The following is a 12,500-nucleotide window of genomic DNA, read 5'->3' on the forward strand; positions in this document are numbered from 1 at the left end:
TTTTTTTTCTTTCCTTTTCTTTTCTTTTTCTTTTTTTTTTTTCTTTTTCTTTGTGTTTTCTTTTTTTTCTTTCTTTCTTTTTTTTTCTTTTTTTTTCCTTTTTTTTTCTCTTTTTTTTCTTCTCCCCCCCCATTTCTCTTTGTCTTCTTATTCTCACTCTTATTTGTACTCTTCTTTCTTTCTATCTTTCTGTGCCCTCCCGTGGCCTTCATTTTACTCCTGTTTGGACTCCTTTTGTCAGTTTTTGAGATAATTATTAATTTTCTCTTCCTTTTTTCATATAATTTACTAGCCTCTTAAAGTTGACCTAAGATGAAATTAATATTTAATGTTGTTTTAGATACATATTTTATATTTTTATATGTACATTTTGACAATCTTCATAGTTGCAACATTATTATCTAAATAAACTTTTAAGATAAACAGTAAAGGAAGAAAAATTGTAAAATACTTACAGACACTGTTACTCGTAATTTCAGCATTCTCTGTGGAGATAAGTTTGACACAACAGTTCCCATCGCAGAGACGGAGATTTTGCCCCGACAACCAAAACTCCAAGTCAAGGTCTAGTCCCTTTGTTTTGTCTGTGCAAGAATGGTGCATAGGTGGTCTTGTTCTTGTTTTTGTTTTCATTTGGTCATTAATTATTTTGGTTTGTAGTGTTCTTTATTATTATAATAATTATTGTTGAATGAGAATGGTATATTGTGTAAACTATAAATCCTTGTATGTTGGTGTTCAGTTTGCCAACAGCGGTTGGTCTGTCACCTCGGAACAAAATTGCAAGTCATTGCTTAAATTTCCCATGACTACCAGATGGGGTTGAGTGTGCCGCACGATTATTAGTTGTTTACTCTACAGTGGCTGGCACATTTCAGTTAATCTTCAGGATACACAAGATGCATAATTAGGAGATCAGAGAAATTTTACTGAATTATTATTAGTTGAACTTAATGGGTCGAGTGAAACAGTTTAAATGGTTCTAGAACTAAGAACACCAGAAAAGCAATGGCGCCAGAACAAGAACCTGAAAAGTAAATCTCAAATAATTATTATGATCTCAATTTAGTTCTCACATTTGAAGTGAATGTATTCCGACTGCAGTGGCTTCTACTAGGAGTTTTTTCTTTTATTATCCCATTCAATTGCACTTTACTCAACGAAAGCTTGGAAATGTAGGTCTCTCAAATAAATACTTTTTATTTTGCATCTTCAATCTTTAACTTCCAGACAGAGCACGACTCCACAGCTCTAGTGTGGGAGTGGCTGCCCATATCGGTTCAGCTGACCAACGGAGAAGAGAGCTTGGTCTCAGACATCTTGGTCAGCTTTGGGCTCGACTCCTCCTCACATTCCAACCTGGAACATGCAAGTAAGGTTCACAAGGTTTTTGGGTTCCTGGTGTTGTGGAGAGAGTGTTGAGAGTGTTCGTCAATTTTTCCCTTTATTGGGTGTGTTATGGGAAGAAATATTTGCTTGTCATGTTTTGTGGAAAGATTTCTTCTTCGTTTTAGTCTCCCTCTCTCCATAGTATTAAGATCAAAATAGTTTAATCTCTTAGCGCCAAGGCACTAGTTTGACATGCTTGTAGTTCAACTGTATTTAAAGGTTGAGAGATAAAACTCCCAGCTCTTCATAAAATGTTCAAATTATATTGCATGCATTTTGATGACTATGGCTATCAGTATCTTCATAAATTTGTGGACAGCATCACCCTCAGATATCTTTTCCAGGAATGTGTTAATGACTTTAAATCATAATGCATGATAAAAGTCTTTGCTGTGTTAATACTCTGCCTCTCTTCTTACTCTCTGTCCAGCACAAGTTTGTACGTCATCTGGCCTGCAGAGTGACAAACTGGGCTCACAGGTCAACCACTTCCAGTCTGGGGATTTGGCCGTGGGAAAAGAGTGCTCTCTGACCTTCTACGTCAAGTGCCTCACTGCAGCAGAGAGGACTCTTAACCTCAAGGTGAGAGAGACATTGGGAAGGTCTGAGTGTTTTGCAGACTTGTTGGGAAAGTTCTTTTTGATGTGTGTGTGTGTGTGTGTGTGTGTGTGTGTGTGTGTGTGTGTGTGTGTGTGTGTGTGTGTGTGTGTTTGTTGGAGGATTTCATGTTGAGGAAGTGGATTGTACTTGCCAGGAAGTATATATCACAAATACTATCTGTGAGATTTTACCACTTAGGCTCCATAACTACCTTATAGTTTGTCAAGCTGAGTTCAGCCAATTACAGAGCGAAATTTAACTAGAGTAAGAGCATTATTCCAAAATGGCATTGCTGTTCTGAAAACGGGATTGAATTTTCCTTCATTCAGGTGGAATACACAGTAACAGTGTCATCAGGGACGACCGTCAGCCACTGCCCCTGTGTGTACGAGAAATCCTTTCAGATTCAGGCTATGATTCCCTTCCAGGTGAGTGTCTCTGTACATGCATTGATTATTATTTCTTTCCAATTCAGTGTTTTACTTCTGTGTTTATATATTTTTCCTCATCTCTTCCTTCTTCTTTTACTCCACAAACACAAAGACAGTAAGGTGTACACAGAGATGAATAGGTAAACAGCCACAATAAGAAAATAGGTTAAATCTTACTCTCACTTCACTCTCTCTTTTTGTTTCTTTTTCTTTTCTTCTCTTCTCTTCCCTTCTCTTCTTTTCACTTCTCTCTCTCTCCCACCTCGTTTCTCTATATCTTCCACCTCATCTCTCTTCCTTTTTCACCACTCTCTCTCACTCTCTCTCTCTCTCTCTCTCTCTCTCTCTCTCTCTCTCTCTCTCTCTCTCTCTCTCTCTCTCTCTCTCTCTCTCTCTCTCTCTCTCTCTCTCCCTCTCTCTCTCCCTCTCTCTCTCTCGCTCACTCACTCTTCTTCCCTCCCTCCCTCTCTGTTTATATAAGATTCTATATACACAATACTTCTAAAGCCCTTTTTACCACGATAGGTCAGTGTAGAAACCCAGACGATGCGTTTTGAGAAGGTGGGAAGGGTAGCTGGAGCAGAGAATTTCCTGGTCATTCCAAGGATCAAGTGCCTGTCACATGTCCCCATTACGCTCACCAATTCCACGCTGGCCCTGGTGAGTAGTAGAATTCTTTCTGCTGAGAGAAATGTGAGTTAGGATGAGAGTATGAAGTCCTCAAGAGCAACAGGTGTTAAACAGTGTACTACAATCATACAGCTGTAGCAAGTTGTAGTTAATGTGATTATATTTATTCTTGTGTTGTAGGGGAATGTTTAAACTTGCAAAGAATTTAAATGCATTTTGGAGCATTTGGTCAGAGAACACCTTTGCACAAGCTTGGCCTTATATGTATGCATCATATCCCAACACCTTTCTGAATGAAGTGAGAAAAGTCCCATCTTCACAGGTCAAAAACAGTGACCTTCCACCTCAACATTTTGAATTTTGAAAAAAAATTGACATGAATGCAGAAACTAATAGATAAACATTTAGTAAACTGTGAGCTGAGAGATCTACAATTAGATGTATGTAAAAGAGTGAAACACAAGAAAAAAAAACATATTTATGAAAAGGAAAATGTGGCATTTGTAATATACTAAAGCAGTGGTAAGGTGTATAAGTATTTTCATCCACCATACTGCAGTGTTTTTACGTGGAATTATTTTCTTTGAAGTTATTAGAAATTTACTATAGATGATGAAAGAAAAATTACAAGTGTATAAACTTTCATATGCTGCAAATATCTCATTACACTTGGAATGAGGTATTTGCTGTCTCTCTCTCAGGATGTAATTTTTAACCAGGGAAAAAGAAACTTGTGCCATTGCATTCAGAAAGATATTGGTTTAGACATACTGTTTGTCTTTTGTTTTTGTTTTTTTCTTCTGTTTTTTTTTCCCTGAATTCTCATTTTTATTCCCCAGAAAATTAATATCACTTAGTTATCGTCTCCTTCCAAAGACGTGTCAGATCCACACCTTCCTTATCTTCCAGGCCAGTGAAGCTCAGGTCATGGGAGGCGAGGCCATTTCACAGATTGCAGACACGGAGCTGTGCGATGGGGAGATGGGGGCTGACTGCTTCTGCATTGCCCTGTCCCCGAGAGCAACGCCAAACACGGCCGTGACACTCGGGCAGTATGTGCTTTACTGGAAGAGGTGGGTGGGGGTCTTGTTGGCAGTATTATCTTAGATACTGTTAGAAGAGCTAACTGACAGAGCATGACCTTTTATGGAAATTTCAGTCATACATTCACTTATATGGTGCAAGCAGCGCAAAAATCATTAAACATCAAAAATTTTATCTTTTATTATCTTTGATGTTTCTGGTAGGCTTAGGCAGATTTACACATCACAAAATGCATTTCTTATGCTTGTCATATAGTTATCAACCAGTTGAGCATCAGAGTTAAAGAAGTTGCCACTGCCATGAGAGAGAGAGAGGAGAGAGAGAGAGGTATGTAGAGAGAGAAGGAGATGAGAGAAGAGAGAGGAGAGAGAGAGAGAGAGAGAGAAGGGGGAAAGAAAGAGAGAGAGAGAGTAGAGAAGAGAGAGAGAGAAGAGAGAATTAGATAGGGAAGGAGAAAGAGAGGAGAAGAAGAGAGGAGAGAGAAGTGAGAGAAGAGGGAGAGAAGAGAGAGAAGAGAAAGGAAGAGGGGGAGGAGGAAGAAAAGGAGAGAGAGAAGAAAAGGAAAGAGAGAGAGAAAAGAGAGAGGAGAGAGAGAGAAAGACAAGAGAGAGAGAGAGAGAGAGAAAGGGGAGGAGAGAAGAGAGAGAAGAGAGGAGAGAAAGGAGAGAGAGGGAGAAGAGAGAGAGAGAGGGAGGAGAGAGAGAGAGAGGAGGAAGGAGAGGAGAGAGAGGAGAGAGAAGAGAGAGAGAGAGAGAGAGACAGGAGAGAGAGAAGAGGAGAGAGAGAGAGAGAAAGGAGAGAGAGAAGAGAGAGAGAGAGAAGATAGGAGAGGGGAGAGAAAGGGAGAGAAAAAGGAGAGAGAGAGAGAGAGAGAAAGGAGAAGAAGAGAGAAGAGAAAAGGGAGAGGGAGGAGGGAGAGGAGAGGGAGAGAGAGGAGAGATGAGGGAGTGGAGAGAGAGAGGAGAGAGAGAGAAAGAGGAGGAGAGAAGAGAGAGAGAGAGAGAAGGAGAGAAAAGAGAGAGAGAGAGAGAGGAAGAAGAGAGGAGAGAGAAGAGAGGAGAGAGACAGAGAAAGGAAGAGAGAGAGAGAGAGAGAGAGAGAGAGCAGAGAGAGGAGGAGAGAGAGAGGAGAGAGAGAGAGAGAGAGGGGGAGATGGAGAGAGAGGAGAGAGAGAGAGAGAGAGAGGGGAGATGAGAGAGAGAGAGAGAGAGAGAGAGAGAGAGAGAGAGAGAGAGAGAGAGAGAGAGAGAGAGAGAGAGAGAGAGAAAGGAGAGAGAAGAGAGGGGGAAAAAGAAAGGGAGCAGTAAAGCAGTAGAACAAGTGTATGTGTATAAATAATTTAAAAAAAAAACTTGTAAACCATGAGCTGAATATATACAATATAATACTGTTACAAGAAGTATAAGGTTAAAGGTCTACTGAAAGTATGAAGGTCTTTGTGAGGGTAGGGGCGTAATGCCATCTATTACGAGTATTCTTACTTTATACTTATTAAATTCACATTGTGCATGGAAAAAATAAGGAACATTAGGAGGTATGAGTATAATTGGTTAATGCCAAAGGGTATTATTATAAGTCCCAGGGAATGAAGGTGGCAGTGAGTAACATCCATCCCCCTTGCATCCAGGTCTTCAAGCAGTTCCCCAGCAGTCAGCGTGAGCGTGGGCCTTCCTTCTGTGGTGGTGGAGCAGTGGGGGGTGTGGGTGGAGTGCGAGGTTCCCCCCCAAGGTGTGGTACGGAGCCCCCTCACTCTGGCCTATAACATCGCCAACAATGCTGCACACACCATGGAACTGGCCCTCACCATGCAGGTCTCGGACGCATTCATGTTTGCTGGACACAAGGAGGTGGGTAGGCTGGTGCTGGCCAGTTACCTGTTTGAAATGCCCTTAGAGGGCTTTATTAATGTGTGTATATGTGTTTGTGTGTCAATCTGTATGTATATATATGTATACAAGGGGGCTTCAAAAAGATTGTGGAAAAAGTCCATAACTAAAAATCATATGGAAGGATTTTGATAGCAGTGAACCTGAACATTCTTGTACCAACGTGTTATAACATGTTCAAACATGACCCCTTAAATGTAGGTAATAATATATTGCCGCCAGTTGGAAGTTATGTGATCTGAACCATGTCAGAGCAACTCTTTTTACATCTTCAGCCAATGGAAAATTGATACCTTTCAATGATTTTTTAAAGTTTGGAAACAAAAAGAAGTTGGCTGGGGCTATATCGGGGCTGTAAGGTGGATGTTGGACGATTTCCCAATTCACGCAGCACAGCTCTTGTCTGCTGAGCACCGTGAGCAGATGCATTGTCATGGTGGAAGAGAATGCGCTGATGCAGCTTTCCATGGCATTTTTCTGAGATTTTTTTTGATAGTTTTCTGAAAACGCATTCTTAATAAGCAGATGTAATTGTTTTCTTGCTCTCAAGGAAGTCAACCAGCAGAATCTCCTCTGCATCCCAGAAGACAGTAGCTATGACCTCTCCTCTTGAACACTCAGATTTTGCTTTGGCTGGTCCACTTCCACCCCTCGGGATTGTACTGGTAGACCCATGTTTCATCCCCTGTCACAATTCTCTGCACAAAAGCTTCAGAGTCCTCATCCCTCATCCATTGAAAGCTCTACCCTTGTTTGCTGCTGATCTGGGCGCCTCAGCCTAGGGACCCATTGAGTGGAAAGCTTGCTTAGCCCCAAACGCTCCACCAGAATTGTGTGTGCAGAACCCACAGAGATATTGATTGTGTCTGCTACTGATTCAGAGGTTATTTGTGTATCCTTTCCAATCAAGTTTCAAACAGTATCAATGTTTTTCTCACAGACTGACGTTGATGGCCTGCCACTGCTGGGCTCATCTTCAATTTCGTTTCTTCCACTTCTGAACAGACTTATCCATTTTTAGGTTGTTTATTTCTTTAGGGCATTGTCATAAACTTGTTGCAGAGCGTCAATGATTTGCCTGTTCTCCCCACCAAGTTTCACCATGAATTTAATGTTTGCCCTGGCCTCAATTTTGGTGGATTGCATGTTGCTTGAATGGCACCTGACTTCCACCTGGCGGCGATGCATTATTACCTGCATTTAAAGGTTCATGTTTGAACATGTTATAACATATTGATACAAAAATGTTTAGGTGGACTGAAATCAAAATCCTTCCGTATGATTTTTAGTAATGGACTTTTTCCACAAACTTTTTGAAGCCCCCTTGTATGTCTATCTGCTTGCCTGCCTGCCTGTGTGTTTCTTAATCCAACAGTCTGCGTTTGTCTCTCAACCTCTCACTTTCTTTCTCCATCCCTTCCTCCCTCCTTCCCTCTCTCTCTTTCTCCCTCTCCCTCTCTCCTTTCTCTCTCTCTTTCCCTCCCTTCTCTCTTTCTCCCTCTCCCACTCTCCCGTCTCTCTTTCTTTCCATCCCTTCTCTTTCTCTTTCTTCTCTAACTCTTGTGTACTGTGTGGTGCAGCGGTAGCGATCTCGTCTAGCAATCTTGCTGACCTGCATTCAAATCCCTCGCTGCCAGTGGATGGTAACCCTGGCCATTCCTTGCACTCAGTGGATAATCTAGAAGCAAAATGAGACAGACAGTATGTCACACCAAGAATATCCATTGTAACAAATGGAATCAAACTAAATTATTATTATTATTAATTATTATTCTTTCCTTTCTCTCTTTCTCTCCATCCCTCCCTCCCTCCCTCTCTCCCCACTCCCTCTTCTCTTCTCTCCTCTCCTCTCCTCTCCTCTCCTCTCCTCTCCTCTCCTCTTCTCTCTCTCTCTCTCTCTCTCTCTCTCTCTCTCTCTCTCTCTCTCTCTCTCTCTCTCTCTCTCTCTCTCTCTCTCTCTCTCTCTCTCCCTCCCTCTCCCTCTCCCTCTCCAAGTTTTGAAAGAATTGAAATTCCTTTCTCCACTTAAGTGAACCCCATCCATTCCTCTGCCTTGATAGATGTTGTTCATAACTCCCACCCTTCCTTTCAGCTGCGTCTCAAAGTGCTGCCGGGGTGCAGCGAAAGAGTGACATACACCCTGTACCCACTGCTGGCGGGCAATGTGCAGCTGCCCAAGCTGTGCCTGAGCATCGAGACACATTCCCCCGGCCAGCCAGCTTCCCTCGAAGCACTGCTGGCGCGCATCCTGCCCACACATATATACATCATGGTAATTTGGGAAGTTGTTTGGTTATGTTTTTTTGGTCTTTTAATTCTTCTTCCTCTTTTCCTTCTTTTGTTATTGCCTTTTTTTCCTTATTCTTTCTGTTTATAATTCTTTTTTCTTTTTTTGTTTAGGTTAGTTTGACAGCATTTCACTTATTTGCCAAGATTTATCCCTTTGAAATAAACATTAGGATATAGCATTCACCTAGAAATAAACACTGGTTCATATCCCTTAGTTGTATTTACTCTCATGCCAAGACAAATTCCATGTTTCACATTCAGCCTAGTGGTGTAGGCAACCCAGGGCACAGCAGGGTTATGTCTTCTCTGTATCTGTGGTGTAGGCAGTCTGTTACTATTTCTACTACTCCTTACTCTTATATGTTATTGTTTTGTGGAACTTTGGTAGCTAAAGATTTTTTTTTGTAAAAAAAAAAAGATAATGATAAGAAATATATAAATACTTGTCACTATGCAGCATTCCTCACACAAAATATTGCATTAAAATAAATGCTGTCTCATATGTAATTGATATCATTATAGCACATCACAAACAAACCAAATAACGGTCATCTGAATGTGCCACCAGTATTGCCATTTTCAATATTGTGTTCATCATCACAATTTTGATATGAGTGACAGAGCTTTTAAACCATGTCTCTTCCGCCCACAGCCTCAAGCTAAGAGGAACGACACAGAAGTAGCAGCTTTGTCTGGCCAATTCGCAGCCATGGTCGCCAGCTGATCTCCTCCCCATTGCGAAAGGACCAGCTGCTCGCGCGCTGTGGAAGGAAGCAGGACGCACTGTTTAGGCTGGAAGGGAGGCAGGGTTCAGGTGATAGGAAGGGAGGTAGGGCTTAAATGGTAGATTCTGACTCCTTTCTTTTCTCCTTCTACTTGTTGAGCAGCTTTCATCCTGAAGTATGCAATATGGTGTCCCTTAACATTTTATATTGCTTATGTGGTGAAGCGAACGTTGAGGTGTCATCCATTATTTGTGCTGCAGGCAAAGGGACACACAAAATCAACAAGACAAATCTGTCTTGTGGTCAGTGTTTGTGTCTTATTTTGTTGCCGTATTTTTTCAGGGGGGGAGGGGGTCACTGTATTGCACATTTGGATCTCTGTTTTATTTTATGTAACTTTATTTTGTTTGTGTGACTGCATGTCATGAGTGTGACTAAACAGCATTATAATTAAATTAAGTTAAGGAAAAAATGTCCATGAAACAAATCTTTAGAAACAAGTTTTACAATTGTAACTTGCAGAAATTGCATTCTGAAATATTTTATTTTATTTATGTAAATGGTCTTGATATATTTATGAATTTGGGGAGACATTAAAGGAGAAAGAGGAAGTCTACTTACTGAATAAACAGTAAAACATAAGGGTGCTTCTTGTGCAGTTACCTTGTAGGTTCTCTTGACTCTCATTATCTAATGCTAAGTTTTTATCATTGTTTACTGATAGTTATGTTGTAATTTTTTTTTTTTTTTTTTTTTATGCAAAAAATGTGCCAGGAATTTCTAGTGAAGAGAATATATTATCAAAAGTTTGTTAAAGATTTTTTTTCTAATTATGTTGAAAAACCTGTTTAGTATAACACTTTTCCAAATGTTAATTGTAATGTATAAGAACATATATGGAAATCACAGCAAATCATACTATTTTTCCCTTAAAAGTCACCTGTAAAATTGTAGCCACACTTTGGGGTGCGAAGTTGCTTGACGTGAGACAGAACCAACTACAAGACATGAGCTTCCTTCATGAACAGATATCTTCAAAGACAGAGGAAACAGATTTAGAACTTCAAAGTCTGTTTAGTCTAGTCAAAAGACACTTACATTGTTTAACTTATATAGGGTAATTGCTGGGGAATTTTTCCTTTATATGGAGAGACAGCAGCAAAACCTTGCATCTATGTACTATTATTATTTTTAAACTGTTATGTATGTATTGCTGTATCTTGAGAGGGAGAGAGAGTGTTAGAGTTTTTATAACGGACTAATGTCCTTTATTATTATTTGAAATGGTATTTTCCATATTCATTATTTGATAACCTGTTTATTGCTTTCATAATATAGCATTTACAGGACTGGTATTAACCACATAAGAGTTATTAATGTAAATCTGTTATATTCTGAAAATTAATTAATAGTGTAAATCTGTTATATTCTGAAGATTAAAATTAAACATTAACTTTTGCAAATTTGATTTTCCTGACAACTATGCACTCACTTTTGTTCTAATTTAATTTTGCTAAAATTGCTCTGTAAGAAAGGGATTTGTGGAATATCTATATTAACCTTTTATTAGGCATATGTAGATAGTTAAGATACCATGAGACCAGAAAGGAATCCATGTTGGCAAATTCTAAGACATTTTTGTTCTGCATTAAAAAAAAAAAAAAAAAATCATAGTAATCTTGGAAAACAATGATATTAAACATAGGTTTGAAAGATCAAAATTATAGTTAATTTTTTAGCTATAAGGTCTCTTGTAGTAACACTTATAAAGAGTCATTCATTGATTCAGACACACATGCTATTCCCAAATTTGTACAGGTTTTGCTGCAAGAGGTGCTGGCCCATAATAAGACTTGTTACAGGGACACAACTAAATACAGTTTTAACAAAACTGCAGTGATTTTAGGAACCAATAGAAATCAACAAGGTTTTCTGTATGTTTTGAATATTTCTGGAGGACCAGCCATAATACTGTTGCATAAAATTTTCATGTCTGTTGACCCAACTGTTGGTTGCAAGATGTCCAAAGCCCACCCTGCCCTTCTCATGCAATCATCAAACATGACATTACAACACAAGCAAACATTTGAATCTGCCAGCCATAAAAGGTCCTGGATTGGGTTTACAGGAGAAGCACTTCATCCTTTGGTATTTGTTTATTTCTCTCGTCCTTTTCTACAGCTACAATTGTCATTTGCATTGCTTGTTCTGCTTCCTATACAAACTGAGACAGAAATTCTTCCTTTTAATCAAGGAGATATACAACTTGAAATTTTGTTTTCTTCGTACGTAAGGAATCTTTACGCATCTTGATTTTGAGTTATGTAATGAAGCTTAACTTTACTTGATTATACAAATATTCAAAGATGTAATCTACCACAATGGCTTCTTTTAATGACCAATTGCTATCTACAGTGACATTTAAGGAAACGGGTCACACAAGTCAGCAAAGAGCTTGTTTTACATGCATAAAAAAAAATCCTTTTTAGCCCTGGCAAATTAACATATAATGAACTCATGTTTAGATGCCATTGTGATTATACAATATAAAATAATTGGAATGAAAAAAATTAACTTAACCTAACTTAACTTAAACTTAAACTTAAACTTCTTTCCTGCTCTTCATTTAATTCTTTCTGGTGTCTTCGATGGGGATGCTCTGTCTTCTATGAACTTACAATGCTGTCTCATAACCTTCTAATATATATTTAAAATTCCATTTTCATATTTTGCTGTTTTCTAGGAAATCAGGACAATATAGGAAATGGTAAATTTGGGGGAATTTTTGTCAGGGAATTCAGAGACTTCAGTGCTACTGGCTGGCAACGCAGGCCAGGAGGACCCTGAGGACAGAGGTCCTGTGGCCCTAGAGTGGTCCCTTCCTGGTCAGATGCCTCACTTCCAGCTCCATCAGAATCTTGTCAATTTTTTTGGCAGTTCGTAGTTCTGAAATTACCACAGGGAATTCACCATAAAGTTCGCTACTCACATCAAAGGAAATACTAACACTTTATGAACTTGATCCATAAACCTACATGTCAGAACAATCATGATACACAAAATTATGCATATATATATATATATATATATATATATATATATATATATATATATATATATATATATATATATATATATATATATATATATATATACATATATATATATATATATATATATATATAATATATATATATATATATATATATTTATATATATGTATGTATATATGGGGACGCGGTGGCCGAATGGTTAGAGCGTCGGACTCGGGACTGTCGCGACGGCGATCTGAGTTCGGGGGTTCGAGTCACCGGCCGGCGCATTATTTCCCTTGGGCAGGGAACTTCACCTCAATTGCCTACCTAGCCACTGGGTGGCCAAGCCAGCCCAAGTCAGTGCCGGGTAAATAGAAATGGTGCCTCTAAAAAAAAAAAAAAAAAAAAAAAAAAAAAAAAAAAAAAACACCGGGCGGAAGGCAATGGCAAACCACCGCTCTAAATTGCCAA

General features: G+C 39.2%; 1 protein-coding gene across 1 annotated transcript in view; it reads left to right on the forward strand.

Annotated features, from left to right (window-relative positions):
* LOC119596053 (trafficking protein particle complex subunit 11-like) overlaps positions 1 to 10,447 on the forward strand; it is a 46,215-nt gene extending 35,768 nt beyond the window's left edge. Inside the window, 9 exon segments of the mRNA XM_037945158.1 lie at positions 480 to 564; positions 1,231 to 1,372; positions 1,820 to 1,971; positions 2,319 to 2,417; positions 2,946 to 3,080; positions 3,960 to 4,123; positions 5,722 to 5,941; positions 8,073 to 8,252; positions 8,922 to 10,447. Coding sequence (XP_037801086.1) covers positions 480 to 564; positions 1,231 to 1,372; positions 1,820 to 1,971; positions 2,319 to 2,417; positions 2,946 to 3,080; positions 3,960 to 4,123; positions 5,722 to 5,941; positions 8,073 to 8,252; positions 8,922 to 8,993 — 1,249 coding nt within the window. The 3' untranslated portion in view covers positions 8,994 to 10,447.
* Positions 10,448 to 12,500: the final 2,053 nt, after the last annotated feature.

Source organism: Penaeus monodon, chromosome 37 (assembly GCF_015228065.2).
Source record: "Penaeus monodon isolate SGIC_2016 chromosome 37, NSTDA_Pmon_1, whole genome shotgun sequence".
Classification (NCBI taxonomy): Eukaryota; Metazoa; Arthropoda; class Malacostraca; order Decapoda; family Penaeidae; genus Penaeus; species Penaeus monodon.